The sequence below is a fragment of the Orycteropus afer genome, unplaced genomic scaffold (assembly GCF_000298275.1).
Source record: "Orycteropus afer afer isolate SDZICR_OR568_19922 unplaced genomic scaffold, OryAfe1.0 scaffold00283, whole genome shotgun sequence".
Taxonomy (NCBI): Eukaryota; Metazoa; Chordata; class Mammalia; order Tubulidentata; family Orycteropodidae; genus Orycteropus; species Orycteropus afer.
In genome coordinates this window covers 1,922,245-1,946,073 of record NW_006921870.1, presented here as the reverse complement: position 1 = coordinate 1,946,073, position 23,829 = coordinate 1,922,245, and the positions used below count along the sequence as shown (strand labels likewise).

The following is a 23,829-nucleotide window of genomic DNA, read 5'->3' as shown; positions in this document are numbered from 1 at the left end:
TTTTTGAAGGAGACACAATGCAAGGATCTAACTGCTCAGTTCTGAAGAGTGGTCTGTGGGGACTGGAGTTTGGTGTCAGTTCTAGGGGAGAGTGCAGGGCTGCCAGGCCAGTGACATCGCTACCCTTGGCTGAGTACCCTCATAGAGCCTTATCCCTGTCCACCAGGACCTGTATTTCTCCACAGGCGTGTTCTGTTTTCTGCAATCCCAGGCTGTAACTGCACTTCATTTCACCATAGACGTGAAGCCCAGTGAAAATACGGACTTTTGCTCATCTGAGACATTTCCTTGGGGCAGTGGTGCTCAAAGCATGGGCCCCTGGGTGGCAGCAGTATCATCACCTGGAAACTAGTTAGAAATACAAGTACACCAGCCCCACCCAAGGCCCACAGACCCAGAGGTGGGGTCCTACAATCTGTGATAAGCCTTTCTGGTGATTCTGATGCATGTTAAAGCTTAAGATCCACTGCTTTCAAGATTTCACTAACTCAAAGGGTTGGAAGGTTGCCTCTCTCCCTAAATGTTTTCAAATGTCTACCAGCAAATTGTTTTAGAACACCTCTCTGCTTCAGTGCTCTCATCTTCTCAGATGAAGAGAGAGAGGTTCTGGGGGCAAGGATAAACCCAGATGGAAGACTAGGGATGAGGATGCCCCAGCTCTGTAACAGAGCAAAACCCTAACATGCTCCTCTTGCTCCCCTCCATTCCATGCCTGGCAGGAGCTTCAGAAATGCTTGTCAGGTGAGTGAGTGCCCAAGTCAGCCAGGAGGTGCTTTGTGTGTGAGGATTAGTCTTTGTAGGGCTGTGCTATTTATAGGCAAAGATGAATTCCTCATCACCAGGATAATAAAAGTACACTTTCATCTAGAGGCACAAATCACATCACACAGCTTAAGAACATGGATTAATAACACCTGACAGCACCCACGTGACCAAGGCCTATTGAGGACCTGGCAAAAGCAATATAATTCAATGCTGCTACCGAAGGACCAACTTGGACATGATTTTTTGGCCATCGTGGCCATGGCCTCTGGCTCCTGTCTACCCTAATGCCATGTGGCAGCCCCAAGTCGCACACCAAGACAAGAGACAGGGACTTCAGGACCTGAACTGGGGACCCTCCTCATGACCATCTCCCTAGGTTTGTATATCTCCAGTAATAGGAGCCCTTGCCTTGCAAGTACCTGCTGTAATGCTTATCAGAATGGAGAGTGGGGAAATTCATCCCCACATGAGCTAAAATCTACTGGGAGTGCCTGCCCAGTTATTGCTTTCTGGGGATAGTTCCCAGCTGTCTCCTTCACCCTGACATTACTTCAAAGTTCAAGTGTCACTTCCCTTGCCATGTGACAAGTTGCTACCTTGCTCTGAGCCACATCGTCCCCCTTGGTCACAATCTGTGCTGTCCCAGATCTCTGTGACTGGTAAAAGCTGCCCTTTGATCAAGAATACTGAGGGGCATAGATTTTAACATGGCCTTTCCATGGCAGCTTCCTGGACTGGCCCTAAAATTCCTAGCCTATCACAGTGAAAGCATGTCCCCGATCCCCAACCCCACCAAGCACATGCATGCACATCATGTGAAAAGGAGCAGTTTTACTTCAATCTGCTGTGGGGCTGAGTTGATTCTCTGTCCAGCTTTATCAGTCACTGTTGCTGTCAGGCTGGTCTGGCCAATGGCTACCCCGTGGACCAGGAACGTGGCAGTGTAGTGGTCGAGGGCTTCATCAAGGCCCCTGGAACAGAAGGAAGGACTGGGCTTCTCACCTCAGCCAGACCAATCAGAGAGGTTGAAGTTGGAGCCATGCAGTTCCCTGAGATCCCCAGTGCTGACCCTTGGGAGGACTTACACCAACGTGACAATCTGGGAGGCTGCTTGGAGCTTCAGGTCCATAAAGGTGAAGTACTTGGCCAGAAACGGCTTCTTGTAAAAGTCCAGCACACGGACATAGGCCTTGACTGTCTTCCCAATCTCCACCTATATTGTGGTGGATGGAGATAGTTTTTGAATGACCGATTTTACCACCTATGGCACCAGACAACTTTCTAAGAAAGTGTCACAAACCTCAATGGACCTGGAAATCAGGGATGAGTCACCACCAATCAACAAATGAAAACTGATTAAGTGCTTACTGTATACAAGAGCCTTGGAGATACTTCCATGCATAAATCACATTCCCTGCTCTCGAAGGGTTAACGATTTAGCTAGGGAGGTGAGATAAAGCTGAGAACAGAAAGAGGCACACAGTACGAGCTCAATAAATGCTCACTGGCCAAATAGCTGCTTGGAAATGCCCCCTTTCCATTACAAACCATTTTGTCTGCTCAGGAAGGTAAGAAGACCTGGACAGCAACCCTCTGTAGCCTAGCTTCAGTTAGAAATTCTCTGTTTTCCATGAAAGAAAAGGCTAGATCTGTTATTTATTCATGTTGCAAAAGTACTTGGTATTAGTGTTTTACTCATTTGACACTGAACTTCCTGAAAAGCCAAAGCCATTTCTGGGGAGAGAACTCATGTTCAGCCCAGATCTGTGCCTGGCTGTTCGAGGGCATGAATCCCCACCTCAAGGCTAATTAAGAGACAGCTCCAAGCAGCATTTATAGCCAAACATTATGGATGTTACTGTGATGAGACAGTCTCCTATCAGAGGTTACTGTGTGTCACCCACATAGAGCATTGAAGGTAAAAGACAGCCTCTATCTCCTTTCCAGGGGGGCTGAGGAGCACATCTTCCACAGCCAGTTTTCCTGGTTTCGGAGAATCAGCTGAGGGGGCCCATCTTGGAGCTCATACTAACCTTGTCAACTACACGGATGTACAGTTCCTGGATGTCTGAGATGGAAATTTCAGCCTTGGCTGGGGCAGGGAAGGCCAGACACAGGTCATGGATCATGACAGTGAGTGTGCCTGGGAGCAGAGGGCGCACCTGGAATACCAGAAGGGACTTGGTTAGATGGCAAGGGGATATAGAAGCATCTCTAAGTTCACCTCTGCTTCCAGGGTCTGGAACAGCTCCATGCCTCTGACCCCATCAGCAGCAAAAGATGCCTTGTCTCAGGGGACCTTGGGCCAGGGTTTGGAAGTAGAGGACAAGGAAAATCCTAACCAAGCATTGTCCTGTCCACCTCATGTCACCAGTCCCATTCTCAGCAAGTGGATGGGCTCAGGTAAAATGTTAGTGTGGGGATGAAACTCAGAGCATTTATTTTAACATCATCCATCTTACAAAGATAAGGAAATAGGCAGACAGCAGCCATGGAATATAGCAACTTGGAGGCTGAGTGAGAATCCAAATCCAGGTTTCCATATGTCCTGTTCTAGTCACCTTCCCTCCTAACTCCATTAATAGGAGAGCATGGTACTGGATGGCTCTATAAGACATGGCAAGTCAGGTTCCACAGCATCATGTTTTCCAGAGGATCGCTCTTAGAAGTCCTAGCCTGAACTCACTGACTCATAGAACCTAAATTCAAACCTAGAGGTCATTCAAGTGTAAACCCTTTGAGTCTTACTCATTTCTACAACCCAGCTTTAATTGAAGTAGAGCCCTCATTAGTGTTCTGAGTGAATGAACAGCTCTGAGCTAGGGTGTTATAGTCTTTTCACTGCCAAAGATCCTCCTTTTTAACCTTCTTTATCTCCTCCTGGTATCCCATCTTTAAACAAATCTCTCCCCTAATAAACTGCATCATGACCACTCTCTCAAGCTGCAGATGGTAGACATTCACACATTTATCTACTTAAGATGGACTTGCAGCAGCTTGTCATATTACTTAGGCAGGTATTTCAAATGGGTGGACCATGAAGCTGGAGGAGGCAGGAATAAGTCACAGAGCTAGTGATTAAACATGGCAGTACCTATAATATATATACATATATATATATATATAAATATAAAATATATAATATAAAAATATTATATTTATATTTAATAAACATACCAGTAAATATATCTGGACCTAGTTCTATTGCTTGCTGTTTGTGGTCTTATAGTCATGTTTTTTGTTTGTTTTTGTTTTTAGGGGGGAGGATGATATGTACAGCAAACAGCTCAGTGTTTGAAAAACCAGAACTTGTAACTGACTCAAAAATGTCAAGAACTTTTTAAAAGACATTACCCTTCTAACTGTAAGGAGACAACCAAGTAGAATCCATCACACCCAGGTGAAAACTCTTCACTGGATGCCCACTGCTCTGAGAATGAAGTCCAAATCCTTCACATACCCCACAAAGTGTGGCATGATCTGGCTCCTGCCCAGCACTCAAGTTTCACCACAATTCACACTTTCTGCTGCCCTAAGCTCTAGCAACACTGGTTCTTCAAGGCCAGCTAGCTCCTCCTGCCTTAGGGCCTTACAGTCTACCTTAAAAAATCTGGGACTCCTCTTCCACTACCTTCACCTGGCTGGCTCCATCTTACCCTTCAGACGTCAAATTAAATGTCTCTTTCTCAGGAAAGCCTTCCCTGACTCCAGATGGGTTAGATTCCTTTGACACTCTTGCCCACTTCTCTTGGTAGTGGCCATCACCACTGTTAATTAAACCTCGATGCGGATGGGTGCCGAATATCTCCCCTCTAGGCTGTTAGGAAACCTCCTGCATCCTTAGGACTGAGCCTGTACATAGTAATTAGTTCCCGTTGAATCGACTCAGATTCATGGCAACCCCATGTGTCAGGGTAGAATTGTACTCCACAGGGTTTTCAATGGATGATTTTTTAGAAGCAAATAGCCAGGACTTTCTCCCAAGGTGCCCATGGGTATACTTGAACTTCCAACCTTTTAATTAGTAGCCAAGTATGTTAACTGTTAGCACCATCAAAGGACTCCAATAGCCCTAGTAAGCATGGTCTGATTAGACAAGTGAACCAGGGTCCCTCCTCTGTGAACTGTATAAATGCCAAGAAATGTGGTGCTTCAATTATGTTTGACTTCACAGATAGTAAAATTAGTTTTGTTAAGACTTAGAAATTCTGAAATAGTAAGCCTGCAAACTCTAAGTACCTCATCTAGTTGGATACTGCTGCTTTTGGGCCACACCTTCAATGTACAGATAGTGAAACAGAGATCTAGATGGTATGGGAAACTGCCCTGGGTTACATAGCTGTGAAGAGTCAGAGCTGGAGAGAAGCCCAGGTACCCTAGCTCCTGGCTTAGGGCACCTTCCACCATGCTCTGCCACGTTCCTGGGGGAAGGCTTGATGCTTCCAGCAACCAGAATGAAATTGTGGGCCACAGGGGAGAAGAGGGGCTGGTGGGAAAAGATCAAAGCCCACAGTTAGTTGGGGATAGAGGTGCTACAGCTGGGCCAAGTTGCAAGCTCTACTGAGATAATTGACTCCAGGACACACCCACTCAGATGAAGTAGCCTGGGTTATTTCAAACAATGACTTAAAGCAGATTAATAAAGACCCCAGAGTGGAAATCACGCTCATGCTCCAAAATGACAGCTGGATAATTCGAGCCATCACCAAGACAGCCTGGTATTAATATGAGCTGAGAAACGGGGTCTGGGAGCCACCAGGTCACCAATTCTGCTGAGGACAATTTGCCCTGGCTTATTATACTCCCAAAGAAAACTCATGTAGAAATTGCAGAGAAATGAGAGCTTTCTTTGAGAACATAATTTGAGGCTTTGATTTGACACTCTTGCAAAAGTTACTACTGTCAGAGCTGGCAAGTCCTTCACAAGGCAAAGAAATTACATGTTGCACCTACTGCCGGCAGGCCCACGCAAGAGAAGGAAGGGAAGGCAAGTTTTTCTTTTTTCTCTCCTTCCAAAGGACCATTTTGCACATTTTAAACAAAGACACAAAATGGCAGTGGGAAAATTAATTCCTCTCCCACTTGATTTTCTAAAGAATGGGTGTCCAGTCATCTGGATGATAGAAGCAGAGGTGCCACCAGGCTGTTATCTGTGGAGGGCCTTTATGGCCTGGCCTGTCCCATACAATTACATAAACCAGCTGCCATCAAGTTGACTCTGACTCATGGTGACTCCATGTGTTTCGGAGTAAAACTATGCCCCATAAGGTTTCCTAGGCTGATTTTTCAGAAGTAGATTGCCAGGCCTTTCTTCTGAGGCACCTCTGGGTGGGCTCAAACCTTCAACCTTTCAGTTGGTAGCTGAGTGCATTAACCGACTGCCCATTAGGGACACCATATATTTACATACATCAATCCTTTAATCCCCAGAGCAACATTTAAGGGAGAGCTCACTATAGCTACTTTGGAGATGAAGGAGCTGTGCTTAGGGAGGGGAAGAGGGCTTGCCAGCCAGATGGCAGCAGGGTGAGGATTTGTATTCACTCCTGATCTGGAGACTGTGTGCATCCATCACACTACCCCCCTTCCCAAAGTCAGCTCTGGGGCCTGGGGCCTACTCGCCTCTTTCCCAACATTGAAGAGAACATTTGGGAAGGAGAGGAGATGAGGAATCAGCACCAAGCTTGCATCCTAATTTGTAAGTGTTGAAGATGCCACCTGAGCATGTCAGTGGATACTGGACCAAGGACAAGCCCTGTCATCTGCTCAGCAATGAAGAATGCATTACTGCTCCTCATTAAAAGACTGTGAGTTACGCCACAGGCAGCTCTCCTGCTGCACACTGAGACTATGACATCCCTTCACACCCTCCAGGCCTGAGATTCTACCTGACTTGTCTCAGTGCCCCACTTCCTGGAGCCCCATCACACTCCTGACTTGTCCCTTGACAGCTGGAATTTGTAGAAGATCAAGGACTCTACAGAGATTTCCAATGCCACTGGAGCCATCAGCTTCCATGGTTTGCAGCCTGCCTGTGTGGTGGTCAGACCTTGCCAGAAGAGTGGAGTTCATGGTGGCTAGTGGGGGTGACACTAAGCACATGTGAGCATCCAGGCTCAGGATGAAGTACCATGGTCCAAGTCCTATAGCTGCCTCCTACTTATAGTCTCCTTTCTGGGAAGTGTGCATGCCCTACCCATTACTCTGTCTGCTCTTGTATAAAATGACACTATTACATGCCATGCTTCCCTGGACAGAGTAGCCTCAGATACAGTCACATTTCCTGAGAGCAGGGCTTGTGGCTGACTTAAATCCCCAGTGTCTGCAGAGCCAGGCACTCCATAGGTGCTTAATCTTTGCTGAGTGAGTTAATGAAGGATGAGAGGTGGTCAGCACACAGTAGGCCTTTTCCCCTGCTCTGATAACTGCACGGGCTCTAATTTGAAGACTTACTTTGAAATGTAAAGAATTGTTGAGAAAAAAGAAACCCTAAGTTTAAATTGGGTAAAAAGTCCTATTTGCACGCCAGCCAAAAGTGAAATAAAAGCCCCTTATGAAGAGTTTTGGGAGCTGTGCAAGCCAACTTAATCACAGCCCTGAGCAGTCCTCAGCACATTGTGCGGGCACAATAACCTTCAAAGCAGCCCTGTTGTGTGAGCTCCATAGTTCTTTCCAGAGACATGTGGAAGCCGAAACACACTCATAAGCCTTGCTTGCATCTTGAATGTGTATCAATAAGAGAGTTAGACACATTCTCTACAAGCTAATTGAAGAACTGTTGAGGGCTTTCTTGTCTCTGTGATTAAGGGAAATGAGAATGCTGCTAATTAGCAGCTGCAAAATGCAAGAGAAATGTGTAAACATCCTTCAGAAACAACCATCTGAAGAAGCTGCTAGGACCTGTCACAGATTATTAACACTCCATGAAAAATTCTCCCTGCAGGTTATATAAGAGGTAAAAGAAAGCAGAACCCAATTTCCACTTGCCATTGAAATGGACTTTGGCACAAGTCAGAAATCAGGAGTAGCAGAGACCCTAAGTGGTCCAGATGATTCCCCATAATCTTCTGGGACAAAAGCAATTTTCATGGGGCTGGCCAATGGGATGCTGATGAGCTGCAAGCACCAAGCCATGCCTGCAATGGGGAACTCTGCCCTACTCAGTAAGAACCCAAGGAAAGGGTGGGAGGTAGTCAGGCCAGAGGCCAATCTACAATCAAAAGAGAGAACTGCTGTAGTTCCACCTGACCACTCTTAATTTCAGGCTCTGATCTGTAAAATGGAGACATCAGAACTCATCTCAACTCAAGAATCCTAGAACCTACAGCTGACAGGAACTACACAGAGGTAATCTTAGATTGCAGTGTTTTAGAACTGAACAGGGGCTTATTATTATACACCTGCTGGAGAACTATCACAGCTGATGCTTGAATTCTGTCTTGAGTACTGAGACAATTTCCCCAGTTTCTGCTTGAATGCTTCCAGGGACAGAGTACTCACTATGTTGTTGTTGTTGTTATGTGCTGTTGAGTCGGATTCAACTCATAGCAACACCTCCTTGGGTTTCCGAGGCAGTATCACTATGGAAGTAGACTGTCCCATCTTCCTTCCAAGGAGTGGCTGGTGGGTTTGAACTGCCAGGCTTCTGGTTAGCAGTCAAGAGTCTTAGGCACTATGCTACCAGAGCTCCCTCACTAACTATAGAGGCTGCCTATTCCACCAATGACTGTTGAGACTTGCTCTTGGATGAAAGACCTCTCTCAGGCCGTACATCTTCCCTCAGGACTTATACAAAGTGGTAGGTGTGAGGTAAAATATGTGTGGAAGGGTTCCCAAAAATTGTTTGCACTGTACACATTTTTCCCAACTCGAAACTTCTCTCTTCTTGATAATAGGGGAGTTATATTTAATCTCTAGAAGCAAAGCAAAACAAGATATATGTCAAGCATTCAGAATGATTTATGGTTTGAGATTTTCCTTTTAATATGAAAGATTTGACAATGAACACTCACTCACATGGTAGGAGAAACGTCTAGGGAATTATTCTTCTTTAACAAAGGAATAAATATGCTTGGGGAGGGGGTTCTGGTAAGATGGCAGAATAGGCAGACAAACTACACAGACCCTCTTCAACAAAGAAAAGAGGAACCAATTAACACAGACACAAAAGATAATCCTGGGGCCCTGGGCTTTGAAAGGTAGGATACAGAAGTGCACTAAACTCCAACTAGTAAAAGAACCTGCACAAAAACTCTGAAAAGAGAGACATACAGAGCTTTAGGACTGTCAGCAATCCTGACGGCACGTATACCTTGGACATTACCAAGTGGTGTTAGGACCTAAGAATTAACCTAAAAATTGGCCCCGCTCTAGCCAGGGGCTGCATGGAGGACTGGTGAATAAGGACTACATAGAGGCTATTGAATAAAAGGGGAAGCAGAGAAGAGGGAGCAGACTGAGCTATCGGCTTTTGGCTATCCCAAGGGTACAGCCACTTTGAATGTTTACAAGCAGTTTGACCATTTTGGATATTTAAAATGACAGCATTCTCTCAGATTCCAGGGACATAAGAACAAGTTCCACTTGCCAGGGACCAGAAAGACATACTGGACACTGTGGACTGGAAAGTGGATGACAGTAACCATGCCCATATGACCCAACCACACCCACATGTCCTGCAGCTTCACTTACTGAGTGAGAGCCACCATTTCTTTCCGCACCAAGTAGCCAACAATACACAACCACCAATAAGAGGCTGACTCACCCTTAACTGCTCTTACCAAATAGTTTGAACAGAGATCTGTGCAGCCATTCTCATTCTTTATCACACCCACCAGGTGACAGGTGGTGAGTGCATTAAATGCTGCCAAACAGAGAACAGAGAAGCACAGTACCCTGCTTACTGAGATACATAAAAAACAAACAAACAAAAAAATACACAAAGAAAACAAAAATCTTGGGTGAATCACTCCAACATACAACCACCAATTAAACAGAACTACAACAAAGTCACAATGCTCGAAGATAACCGACAACAATCCACACAAAGAAATAAAATAAAGCAGTAGAAACAAGTGTGCAGGTTACAGACCCAGAACACATCACTGAGGAAGAAGCAGCATTGGAACACCCTGATAAGGAATTCGAAAGAATTGTATTTAGGTACCTTCAATGGATTGAGAGACAAATCAAGAAAAACACTGTCAAAATTAAGGAAAACACAGACAAAACCCTAGAACAATTTTGGAAGAAAATACAAGAACAAAATGACCAAATAAATAAAAAATTAGAGATGATACAAAATCTACAGATAGAAATCCAGAAGATTAATATTAAAATTTTAGAAATAGATAACATATTAAAAAGGCAAAAGAGTAGACTTGAATCAATGGAAGACAGAATTAATGAGATTGAAGACAAATACCTGAATATTTCTTTGGAAAGGGATCAATCAGAAAAAAGATCCAAACAAAATGAAGGAAGCCTAAGGTTCATGTGGGATACGATCAAAAGGAATAACCTACATGTAACCAGAATTCCAGAACAGGCAGAGAAAAATGAAACCACTGAGAAAAATGTCCAATATTTGTTGGAAGAGAACTTCCCTGATATGATGAAAGATAAGAATATATCCATTCAGGAAGTCCAACGAACCCCGAACAGGATAGAACCCAAAAGAAAATCATCAAGACATATCATCAAACTCACCAAAACCAAAGACAAAGAAAGAATCATGAGAGCAGCATGGGAAAAACAAAAAGTTACCTACAAGGGGCAACCAATAAGACTAAGCTCGAATTTCTTGGCAGAAACCATGCAGGCGAGAAGACAATGGGATAGAATATATAAAGCACTGAAAGATAAAAATTTCTAACCAAGAATTATGTACCCAGCAAAACTGTCCCTCAAATATGATGGTGAAATTAGCAGAAACTAAGGGAATTTGTTAAAACCAGACCAACCTTACAAGGGATGCTCAAGGGAGGTCTTTGGAAGAGAAGCAACAACAGCCAACAACAACTGACCATTAACACACATGATGATATAACCCAGAAACCAACCCAGGTGTGGAAGTATCCAAAGTAAATAAACCTATAAGATTATAAATAGGGAACCAGAGACATCAACTGACAAATGAGGACAACTACAAACCAAAAAGAGGGAAAAAACTGTTTCGTTACAGAACTTCTAGATGGTAGGGATGTGAAGACAACTACAAGATAGAATGGACTGTTCTAAACTTGGGAAGAAAACTATAAATCACAGGGTAACCTCAAAGAAAAATGATAAACCTTCACATCAAAATAAAAAGGAGAACCAGCACAAATATTTAACTAATACTAAAACAACAGCAACAAAGGAAGTGATAACATAATTCATAAACAAAACGAGCTCAGCATAGAAAATGATATGGAACAAAGAAATCGACACCACAAAAAAAGCACGTAACAAAAATGACAGTAACAAATTCATATTTGCTGATAATTACATATCTGGCAAGGGACTTATCTCTAAAATTTATAGAAAACTCCAATGCCTCAACACCAAAGGAATTAACAATCCAATTGAAAAATGGGCAGAAGACATGAATGACACTTCTCCAAGGAGGATATTCAGGTGGCCAGCTAATACATGAAGAGATGCTCACAATCACTGGCCATCAGAGAGATGTAAATCAAAACAACAATGAGATACCATCTCACTCCAGCATTGATGGCAAGGTTCAACAAGACAGAAAACAAATGCTGGTGGGAATGTGGAGAGACTGGGACTACCACACACTGCTGGTGGGACTGTGAAGGGATACAATCACTGTGGAAAGCAATATGGCGATTCCTTGGAAAGTTGGAATTGGAGATACCACTTGACCCAGCAATCCCATTACTAGGTATATATCCTAGAGAGGTGAGAGCCAGGACAGGAACAGATATATGCACACTCATGTTCATTACAATAGCAAAAAGATGGAAACAACCTATGTGCCCATTAGCAGAAGAGTGGATGACCAAACTATGGTACATACACATAATGGAATGCTATGTAGCACTCAAGAATAAAGTAGTCTGCAAAACACCTCATAATATGGATGAACTTGGTGGACATTATGCTGAGTGAAATAAGTCAATCACAGAAGGACAAATATAGTATTAGCTTATTGTTGTGGAGGGTCAAGGAAAGGTTGATACATGGAGGGAAACTTTTTTCAGTGGTTGCCAGGGGTGGGAGGGGAGCAGAGGGAATTCACCTAAAAAAAAAAAAAAAAAAAAAGACCACCCATGTCACTTTAGTTTTAGGTATTTCACTATACATAAATTATATTTCAATAAAATGTATTTTAAAAAAAGAAAAGACATTAAGGAAACACACTACAAAGCTACAGTAATCAAAACAGTTTGGTATTGGTATAAGGACAGATGTAGAGGTGAATTGAGCAGAAATAAAAGTCCAAAAATGGTCAATTGATTTTTGCCAAGGGTGCTAAGTCCATTCAATGAAGAAAGCATAGTTATCTTCAATAAATGGTGTTGGATCTCCATAAGCAAAGAATAAAGTTGGACCCACAACTCACATGATACATGAATATTAACTCAAAATGGGTCAATAACCTAAATATAATAACTAAAACCATAAAACTCTTATATAAAACATACAAGTAAAGCTTCAGGACCTAATTTTTTCAATGTATTATTAGATACGATGCCAAATGCCTAAGCAACAAAAGAAAAAAATAACTAGACTTCATCAAAATTAAAAATTTTTGTGCATTAAAGAACTTTATGAGGAACGTGAAGAGACAACTTACAGAATGGGAGAAAATATTTGGTAACCATGTATCTAATAAGGGTTGAATATCTAGTATATATAAAGAACTCCTACAACTCAATAATGAAAACAAAAACAACCTAATTCAAAACTGGCAAAGTATTAAATAGACATGAAACAACACATGAAACAACATTATTAGTCATTAGTGAAATGAAGATCCAAATCACAATGAGATACTACTTCAGATACCTGTATCTATTCTGGATACAAAAATCCTCAAAAATAACTAACTAACAAAATAAAATAAAAGTTAGCAAACCAAATCCAGCAACATAAAAAAAGAATGATATACTACAATGAACAAAGTGTTATTTATTCCAGTAATGCAATGCAAGGTTGGTTTAACACCCAAAAATCAACTAATACAATATACCACAGTAGAAGAACAAAAAAACAAAACTGAGTGATTATCTCAATAGATACAGCTCACTTCATACTTTGTGGTGAAGGACTGTATGTTTTCCCCCTAAGATTAGGGAAAAGACTAGACTTTCTGAACACTCCTATTCAACACTGTATTAGAGATTCAAGTAAAGGCAATTGGTCAAGAAAAAGAAACAAAAGGTATCCAGATAAGAAAGTAAAAAGAAACACTATCTCTATTTGGAGATGGCATGGTGTTATATATATATTCATATATATATATAAAATTCTAAGTAATCCACAAAAGAACTATTAGCATTACTATAGAAGATCAGCAAGGTTACAGGATACAAGATCAACATACAAAAATCAATTATATTTCTACACTTTAGCAGTCAAGTATCCAAAAATGAAGTTAAGAAAAAAAAAATCTCTTTTACAACAGCATCAAAAAGAATAAAATATTTAGGAATAAATTTAACCAAAGAATCACAAGACTCATATTCTGAAAACTATAAAATATTATTGAAAGCAATGAAAAATATCTAAACAATGGAAAACACAGCATGTTCATGGATTGGAAGACTTAATATGGTTAAAATGGCAATGTTGCTAGTTGCCACCGAATTGATTCTGACTCATAGCAACCTCATACATACAGAGTAGAACTGCTCTATAAGGTTTTCAAGACTGTGACCTTTTGGAAGCAGATCACCAGGACTGTCTTCTAAAGTGCCTTTCGGCTGCTAGTAATGCACTTAAACCATTTGGGCCACAAAAGGACTCCTAAAATGGCAATACTACCCGGTTTATCTATAGATTTAATACAATCTCTATCGGAATTCTGGATATCTTTATTTGAAATTGGCAAGCTGATTCCAGAATTCACACGTAACCCCAAGGGACCTAGGATAGCCAAAACGATCTTGGAAAAAACGAACAAAGTTAGAGGAATCCTACTCTCAAATTTCAAAACATGCTAATATCAACAGTAATCAAGACAAGTGTGCTACTGGCATAAGGACAGATGCAAAATCAATGAAATAGAACTGACAATCTAAGAATAAGCCCATATATTTACAGGCAACAGATTTTCAAAAAAGATGAAAAGACAATTCAATGAGGGAAAGAATAGTCTTTTTAAGAAATGGTAACGTGACGATGGATGCCAAAAACCAAAACAAACCTGTTGTTTTCAAGTTGATTCTGACTCATAGTGACCTTGTAAGTCAGAGTAGAACTGTCCCATAGGGTTTCCAAGGCTGTAATTTCAAAGAATCAGAATGCCAGATCTCTTTCTTGCAGAGTGCCTGGTGGATTTGAACTATTGATCTTTTGGTTCGCAGCTGAACACTTTAACCACTGTACCACCAGGGCTTCCGTGACAATGGACAGCCACATGCAAAAGAATGAAATTCGATCCTTACCTCACACTATATACAAAAATTATCTCAAAATGGATCAAAGACCCAAATATAAGAGCTAGAACTATAATACTTAGAATAAAATCAATATGCATGACCTTATGAAACTCTAGTGGTGTAAAGAGTAAGCACTTGACTGCTAACTAAATGGCTGACAGTTTGAACCCACCCAGCAGCTGCCCAGGTGAAAGACTTGCCAATCTGCTTCTATAATAATTACAGGCAAGAAAACTCTATGGGGGCAATTCTACTGTATTACAAGGGGTTGCTATGAGTCAGAGTAGACTCAGTGGCACTTAACAACAACACGAATGACCTTGGATTTGGCAAATAAGTCATCTTATAACACCAAAGCATGAGCAACAAAAGAAACGGTAAGTTGGACTTCATCAAAATTAAAAACTATTGTGTTTCAAAGAATACCATGAAGAAAATGAAGACAATGCACAGAATAGGAGAAAATATTTTCAATCATCTACTAATAAGGACTTGAATTGAAATTATATAAGCAACTTTTTCAATTCGACCATAAAAAAACTAAATAACCCAAATAACAGCAAAGGATCTGAACAGACACTTCTTCAAGGAAGATAAAACAAATGGCCAATAAGCACAGGAAAAGATGCTCAACATCATTAGTCATTTGGGAAGTGCAAATCAAAACCAGTGGGATATTATTTCACACCTACTAGAATGGCTATAATCACAAATTAGATTTACAAGTGTTATTGAGGGTATGGAGAAAGTGAAACCTTCATCTGCTGCTGGTGGGGAAGTAAAATGCTTCAACCATTTTTGGTAGTTCCTCAAACAATTAAAGAGTTACCATATGATCTAGCAATTCCACTCCTAGTTATATACCCAAGAGAGCTGAAACAGATGTTAAAATAAAACTGACACATGACTGTTTGCAGGAGTATTATTCATAATAGTCAAAAGATAGAAAAAAGTCTAAATGTCCATCAGCTGATGAGTGGATAAACAAAAGGTGATATATGTATACAATGGTGTATTATCCAACCATAAAAAGGAATGAAGTACTAATAAATACTACAATATGGATGAACCTTGAAAATATTATACTGAGTGAAAGAAGTCATATTACATATGAAATAGCCAGAACAGGCAAATAAAAAGATAGAAAATTTATTAAAATCCAGTTTATTGACTCTTTAGGCTTAGGGGTGCAGTGGGTTTGAGAGGTAGATGGACGATAACTAAAACATACGATGTTTCTTGAGACAGCAAGGGCACTACATAAATGGAAGAACCTACCTTGTTCATGGATAGGTAGACTAAATGTTGTGAAAATGTCAATACTACCTAAAGCAATCTACACATTCAACTCAATCCCTATCCAGATACCAACAAAATTTTTTAAGGACATGGAAAAACCAATTACTAACTTCATATGGAAAGCAAAGAGACCTCGGATAAGCAGAGCACTTCTGAAGAAGAAGAAGAACAAAGTGGGTGGTCTCACACTCCCAGATCTTAAGAACTACTATATAGCCACAGTAGTCAAAACAGCATGGGATTATTACAATGATAGAAAGATAGACCAATGGAACAGAATTGAAAGTCCAGATATAGACCCATCTATCTATGGACAGTTGATCTTTGACAAAGGTCCAAAACCCATGAAATGGGAAAGAGACAGCATCTTTAACAAATGGTGCTGGCAAAACTGGATATCCACTTGCAGAAAAATGAAACAAGACCCATACTTCACCCCATACGCAAAAACAAACTCAAGCTGGATCAAAGACTTAAGTGTAAAACCCAAAACTATAAAATTCATCAATGATAAAATAGGGGCAGATCTGGGGGCCCTAATTTATGGCATAAATAGACTATCAAGCATAACCTAGAATACACAAAAGGTAGAAGAGAAGGCAGATGACTGGGACCTTTAAAAATGAAATTCTATGTGCATCAAAAGACTTTGTCAAAAGGGTAAAAAGAAAACCTACAGATTTGGAGAAAATATCTGCCTATGACATATTTGATAAAGGACTTATCTCCAAAATCTATAGAAAACTTCAACACCTCAACACCAAAAAGACAAACTACCCAGTTCACAAATGGGCAAAAGACTTGAACAGACACTTCACCAAAGATGATATACTGGCGGCCAACAAACACATGAGAAACTCTCACGATCATTAGTCATTAGAGAGATGCAAATCAAAACAATGATGACATATCATTTCACCCCAGTAATAACAGCAAAGTTCAACAGGACAGAAAATAACAAATGCTGGCAAGGTTTCAGAGAGATTAGAACTCTTGTGCCCTGCTGGTGGGACTGTAAAATGGTACAACCATTGTGGCATATGGTATGGCATGTTTCCTTAAAAAACTGAAAATAGAAATATCATTTGACCCAGCAATTTCATTACTAGGAATATATCCTAAAGAAATGAGAGACAGTGCACAAACAGACATATGTACACTATGTTCATCACAGCACAATTTACTATAGCAAAGAGATGGAAACGACCTAAATACCCATCAACGGATGAGTGGATAACCAAATTATGGTACAAACGCACAATGGAATACTATGCTACATTAAGAACAATGAGGGATACTCGAATCATCTGACAACGTGGATGAGCCTGGAGGACATTATGCTGAGTGAAATAAGTCAATTGCAGAAGGACAAATACTGTATGAGCCCATTACTGTAAAAAGACAAAGAAGGGTTTGGTTGCGAAAGGGAACTCACTTTGTAGGTTGCCAGGGTGGGGAGGGAAGAGAAGGGATTAATTTCAGCCTAGTTGGGGCCCACACGCTGACATGGTTAAGGGGAGGGATATATGGAAAGAGTCTGTGACCACCATGATAACATTAGGAAAAGGGAGGACACTGAATTTTGCACATAGGAGATAGACGACAGATGCTAATACCTACCGGTGTACCCACAATACTGCATTACCATTAACAGCAAACACCAGGCTACAGATAAACACATAAACACCTGAGAGGATCAGATGGGGGTCAGTGAAGAGAAGTATACTCTAGACCAAGGATAGATTCAGTGCAGGCTAATCTTGCACAGATACCAGTGATACAAAATACCTGCAATCCTTACAGAAACAATAGAAGACAGACACAGAGTACTCCCTCACAGATACCCAGACACTGTGGGAGAGAGATCCAACCGATCTAACATCTCAGGACCATAGTACTGGGGGACACCAGACTCAACCGGCACAACAAAATACATAAAAGCCTTGTTTCTCATCCAACATTGGTGAGTAGTGACTGGGGTCTTAAAAGCTTTCAAGCAACCATTTAAGATGCACGTAATGATCTTCTATCATCGGAAGTGAAGAAGAGAGCAAAAAAAACCACAAGGGTATTTGGAAGCAATCAGCCCTAGGACATGACGGCCCCTGAGACCAGAAGAACTAGATGGTGCCCAGCTGCCAATGCCAACCATTCAGGAGAGGATCAAATCTCGAGATCCTGGATAATGTGGGAGGAAAAATATGGAACAAAATCCAAAAACTCAATAATGACCAGAATTACTGGTCAGATGGAGTCTGGTGAGACCCTCAATACCAGGGCCCTGGGATACATTCTGGGCCTGGAATAAAACTCACTCCCAGGGGCTGGCTCTCAGCCCAACAGTTAACAAGATTTACATGCAGAACACTCAACCCAGGGTGACGCACCCACATACTCTATGGAGATACATCCTTTAGAGCAATAGACCATGGGGCACCAGAGGGGCAACATTCACACGGAGGAAATGCAGTGTGCATAACTATGAGGGGCACAGGGGGAGGGTACTGGGCAGGGAAAGGAAAAAAAAAAAAGTAAAAAGAAAATAAAGCATATGATGTTTCTTTCTGAGATGTTGAAAATATTTTAAAATTGATTGTGGTGATGACAGTATAACTATGAATATACTAACAGTCACTGAACTGTACATCTGAAATGGGTGAATTATACAGTATGTAAATTATATCTTTGAGAAGCTGTTATAAAAACAATAAAGTCAATGAGCAGTACATAGTGCTGCTCTTCAGACATGGTCTGTGCTGTTTACTTTGCCATAGTCCAACCCTCAACACTGAAGCAAAGCATCAAGTGCCATTGAGCATGGCACTTTCAGGTATGTTCCTCACACCCTCCTCACTTGACTCACTCACTTTATACCTGTTCTACCCCAGAAGTGGGATATTTGTTTTTGTGACCCTTGTGTTAAAGACAGTGAGTGTATGCAAAAAGTCAGTGAGACGGAACTTCATAGAGTTATGACAGTAAAAACACTGCAGCAAGAGTGAGGAGACATGGGCTTGCTTTCTGGCTATACCATGAACTTGCTGAACTTGGCTTTATGTATGAGAGGCTACTTTGGGGCTAGGTCACTTCAAAGGTCAGTTCCAATATTAGCCTTCTATAAAATTTAATGCTGTTGTTTAACTTGGGAGGGTGCATCTGCATGAATGAGGCAATGCGCAAAGCAAAGGTGGAGCTCAGGTCTCGAGGGGGCCCCATAGTCAGGGTGAGGAGTCTTTGGTGCTCATGTGCTGCTCCACCTGAATTCCTTTTTCACATAATGCACTGACTCACTCCAGGCCTCTCTCAAGTCACAGAGAGTCTAGTTTGGTGTTGGTATGACTGTGACACTCCTTGAACACTTGGTAACTACCCCTTTAACAAAGAAAAGGCAGAGTTTAGGCTCAGAGGAGTCCAAAGTCAACAGCAAAGCTGAAATTTCTAAACACTGCTGGGGGTCAGGGTCACAGCTTTGTCTTTGGCTGCCTATATTTATGACTTATGATAGCAGTTTCACACAGTACACACAATAATGAGAGTTTCCTTTGAAATTAAGTTATTTTTAATGATTGCATAATAAATAACCCATCATGCAGAATTTATACATTTCAGATACTATTTTTTAATTCTATTTTTTTCTTTGATATAACTATAGGACTATTTCTAAAAACAAAACAAAAACATACATAAACAAGCCAAATGCTCTGCAAGAAGAAAATGGCACAAGTGACTATAGTCATTAAAGTTAGCCTACACAGCAACATGGAAAAGACATGGGATAAAATAACTGCTAAAAAGTAGAATGCTAAATTCTTCCACGCCATGGGCACAGCTAATTCAACACTTTCAAGAACAGGGAAAAGGTCAAGAAAGAAATATGGAAAAGTAGAAAAAGGTGATACATATTGTAAAAACAATTTTCTTTCTGTTTTTTTTTTAATAAAATAACATTTTAATCTTAATTAAAAGATTGATTTGGGGGGAGAGGAGATTCATTCTCCAGAGAGTGAACTTTTTTTTTGGTGATGGGAAAAGGTAACATTATTATAAAAGTGAAATGCACACAGCTTAGTGAAGGTAAACCATGTCACTAAAAAATGCACAAGAATAATGGACCTGTTGGTAATTCTTATGGCATATATAATCGAAACAACAGCAGAAATGGAAAAATATATGTCTGGGTATATTTGTTTACATGCAGACATGTATGTGTATAGCTATGTATGTTGTTGTTATGTGCCGTTGAGACATACAGGACTATATAAACCAAAAACCAAACCCACTGCCATCTAGTTGATTCTGACTCATATGACCTCCAATTGGGTTTCCAAGGTGGTAAGTTTTTACGGAAATAGATTGCCCCATCTTCCTTCTGTGGAGCAGATGGATTTGAACCATCAACCTTCTGGTTAATAGTCATTTGCCTTAGGCACTATGCCGCCAGAGCTCCTTATGAGTATATATGCATGTATATATAAATATATGCATATGTATCCATGTGACTGTATGCTGAGCACAGCTCATTAAGCATTTGTACCACCCAGGCACTCTAGACAATCTAAAGACCTTGCTAATTACAACTCATGTTATCAAGTGTCAGCTTTTGAAATAGTTAATCCATTGATCCCACAATGGCCTGCAAAAGGAATGAGAATGATAGTCTTCCCTCACCGTGGCAATGCCCCTGGCCTCCTGGTAGGTCACCTTGACGATATCTGCGATGCTGGTGTTGAGGAAGAAGTAGCCAGAGCCTTCTCTGATGCGGAGTTCCACCTATGAGGAAGAAGACATGGGAGGGACTCAGCCCTGTGGTCACACATGGCTGCCTAGGCAGTGTGGGACAGGAAAAGGCTCTACCTGGACTCCAGGGTGGTTATAGATGGTCACTTCCTCGGGACTCACTCTCACGTCTTCCACCAGAATAAGCTCGATGGAGGCTGACACTGGCACAAGAGGATCATGCTGCAGAGATAAGGCCTCAGGCCTCAGACAGGTATCCAGGGCCCAGGACTGGGCTGCCCTATGGGACCTCCTCAGAGAGAGCAGAACTAGAAGTCTCATGTCCTGGCATCACCCCAGACCTCTATTACTTCTTGGACACAAACCCCAATAAAGCCATTGTGCCTCTGATCCCAGCTAAAGGGCTATTTCCTCTTGGAGGCATCCCTGGATCCCACCAAGGTTGAGTGCTCATCAATAAGGAAGTTATCATCGGCCCTGCTTAGATGCTTCCTTGTCTTACTGTTATGCCCCAAGTGCCATGCCAGGAATGAAGAGTGATTCTCACACACGCCCTGCCTGATAGTTAATTTTATATGTCAACTTGGCTAGACTATGCTATCCAGTGATTTGGTCAGACACTATTCTAGCTGCTATCACAGAGTAGCTATGCTAGGACAAGGAAGCAGGACTCGTGAGGGGGACATGTGTGTGCACAGACAAGGGCAACAGTGTGTGGGGTTTCTAAATCAGAAGGGTGGGAGGCACAAGGAACCCAGGGATCTTCCACAGAAACAGCTCTTCTGTCCTTGGGCTCAGGGAATGCTGCCCAGAGGGGCTGATATTTTAGCTAGAACTAAAAGCACAAGGGTCACCAGTAGAGAAAAGTCAAAGGAGGGCAGAGGGTGGCATTCTAAGCAAAGGGAAAAGCATGTTCAAAAGTTTGATGGCATGAGGCCCTGGGCACATTGGGTGGAGTCTCTGACACAGGGTGAGGGGGGCAGAAGTGGACAAAAGCTTTAGTTGAGAATGAGGATGCCTTCATCATGAAGGTCCTGAGGGTAACCAGTGGCTGTAGGACGAAGCTGAGAGGTGCAGGATGGGAATGTGTAATGGATCACTCCCATAGCCTGAGTGGGTATGTGGGGTGGGGGCATCCAAAGGCCTAGAGGTCAAGGAGGAGGCTCAGAATTCAGGTAAGTCTACACCCCATTCATATGCAGAGATCCCCTAGTGAAAGCTGGAGGGCATGAGCAGAATAGTGAACTGAGGGGCTGTAGCACAGTGAATAAGCTCAGGACCCTAGGACATGGGGCAGCATTTGTGCAGAAGTAGGACAACACCACTCCCACTCCCCCCAGTGGGCCCAGGAGATACCGGTGGCTTTGTTCTGGCTGCGCTGAGGTGAGACTGCTGGTAGCCTGTCACGGTAGCAGAGATGGATGTGGTTCCTGAAGCCTCGTGAACTGAGATGGCCTGCAAACCTGAGTCCAGGTTGAGAAACTGGTGCTTGATTTCTGCCCTACTGCTGCCTCTGAAGCAGCTCCTCCCTCCTCCCGGTGTGAAGTTTCAAATCTCCACAGTCCTAAGAATAGAGTTTGTTGAGATTGTCTACCATAAGAGTTCAGACACTGAGCAAACCTCCACAGAGCAACTTAGACAAGTTTGAGGTGATGGACTCAACTCTGGGCTGCCAAAAGGTTGTGAAGGTGGCATTGCATGAAGTAGCCTGGATGTTAGAGTTAGGCAGATCCTCTCTAGAATCTGGGATTGGACACTTACATGGTAGATGCTCCAAGCCTTAGTTTCCCTATCCCAATAGGAATTCTAATTTCCTACCTCACATCATTTCTGCGCTGGATTCAATGAGAACAGTGAGTTCATGGGGTTTCTAACTTTTACTTCTGGATAAAGGTAGTACCAGATTATAAACCACTCCCTGTATGCCTCACTCACCACAGCACATTTTTTGTTTGCTTGGGATTCTTACTCCTTTTCCTCCTCCCTGTGCCACCCAAGCTCATCAGCCCAGCTCACCGTGTAACTTCTTCTGGCCACTCCCATCATCCTGGGACACCAGCTGCATGGGCAGGCTGAGCTCAATGCTGGCCAGCAGTGGCCTGGTGGACTCCCACTGGATGCTCAGAGAGCTGAAGTTGTCGAATCTGCGGCCCTGTTGGTCATAGGCAGCCAGGTTGAGCAGGGGGTTGCGATGGTTGGAGACTGGGACCTGTAGGAAGGCAAGGATCAAATTTTACAGCTGTGGCCAATACTAGACATGCTTACTTTTTAAAAATGATATTATTATGTTCTCAGCGAAGATTTACCCAGCAGCTCAGGTTCCTAGTCAACAATTTCTACACAAATTATTCAGTGACACTGGTTACAATCTTCACAATGTGTGAACCTTCTTTTTATTTCTGTTCTGGTTGTTCCATTTTCATTAATCTAGTTTCTCTGCCCCTTACATTCTCATCTTTGTTTATAAATAATTGTTGACCCTTTGGTGTCATATAGATGATTTTTTAAAGGAGCTCTGGTAGCGTAGTGCGTAAGGCAATTGACTGCTAACCAGAAGGCTAGTGGTTCAAACCCACCGGCTACTCCTTGAAAAGAAGGTTGGGCAATCTACTTCCATAGTGATACCACTTCAGAAACCCAAGGAGGGGTTGCTACGAGTCAGGTCCGACTTGATAACACATAACAACAACAACAACAACAACATACCATACTCATGGGTGATACTCTGTATTTTCTGAGTTAATCTGTTATATAACTAAAAGGTGACCTTAGGGGCTAGTTTTGGTTCAAAGTTTGAAAAGTATTTCAGGGCAAAAATCTTGGAGTCCTGTAGTCTCAACCAATCCAGTAAGTCTGGTATTTTAGTACTTGTATGTTTAAGGGACATTTGTGCAGAAGTAGGACAACACCACTCCCACTCCCCCCGGTGGGCCCAGGAGATACCGGTGGCTTTGTTCTGGCTGCGCTGAGGTGAGACTGCTGGTAGCCCATCTCAAACTTGTCTAAGTTGCTCTGTGGAGGTTTGCTCAGTGTCTGAACTCTTATGGTAGACAATCTAAACAAACTCTATTCTTAGGACTGTTTAAGGAAGCCCCAGGCTTACAGGTGAGGAGAGACAACTCAGGGTCGCCCGAAGTAGCAAGCGGGAAGATCAGGAGAAAGGGGTTTAAAAGCCAGGAAGCCAGAGAAAAGAGCAGTCAGCCGAAGGGATTAGTTGAGGAGAGGCAACTCAGGCCCACCCAGAGTGGCAGACCAGAAGAGCAGGAGGAAGGGGATAAAAAGCCAGGAACCCGGACAGAAGAGCAGTCAGCCCCAGGCTTACAGGTGAGGAGAGACAACTCAGGGACACCCGAAGTAGCAAGCGGGAAGATCAGGAGAAAAGGGTTTAAAAGCCAGGAAGCCAGAGAGAAGAGCAGTC

The 23,829-nt window shown here is 42.2% G+C and overlaps 1 protein-coding gene across 1 annotated transcript in view; it reads right to left on the bottom strand.

Annotated features, from left to right (window-relative positions):
- The window catches only part of NUP210 (nucleoporin 210), a 215,141-nt gene that overhangs the window by 28,482 nt on the left and 162,830 nt on the right, over positions 1-23,829 (bottom strand). Inside the window, exons 17-23 of the mRNA XM_007950623.1 lie at positions 22,428-22,620; positions 21,768-21,874; positions 20,529-20,633; positions 20,343-20,444; positions 2,799-2,927; positions 1,851-1,978; positions 1,601-1,736 (exon numbers count right to left, since the gene is read on the bottom strand). Coding sequence (XP_007948814.1) covers positions 1,601-1,736; positions 1,851-1,978; positions 2,799-2,927; positions 20,343-20,444; positions 20,529-20,633; positions 21,768-21,874; positions 22,428-22,620 — 900 coding nt within the window. The remainder of the gene's footprint in view (positions 1-1,600; positions 1,737-1,850; positions 1,979-2,798; positions 2,928-20,342; positions 20,445-20,528; positions 20,634-21,767; positions 21,875-22,427; positions 22,621-23,829) is intronic.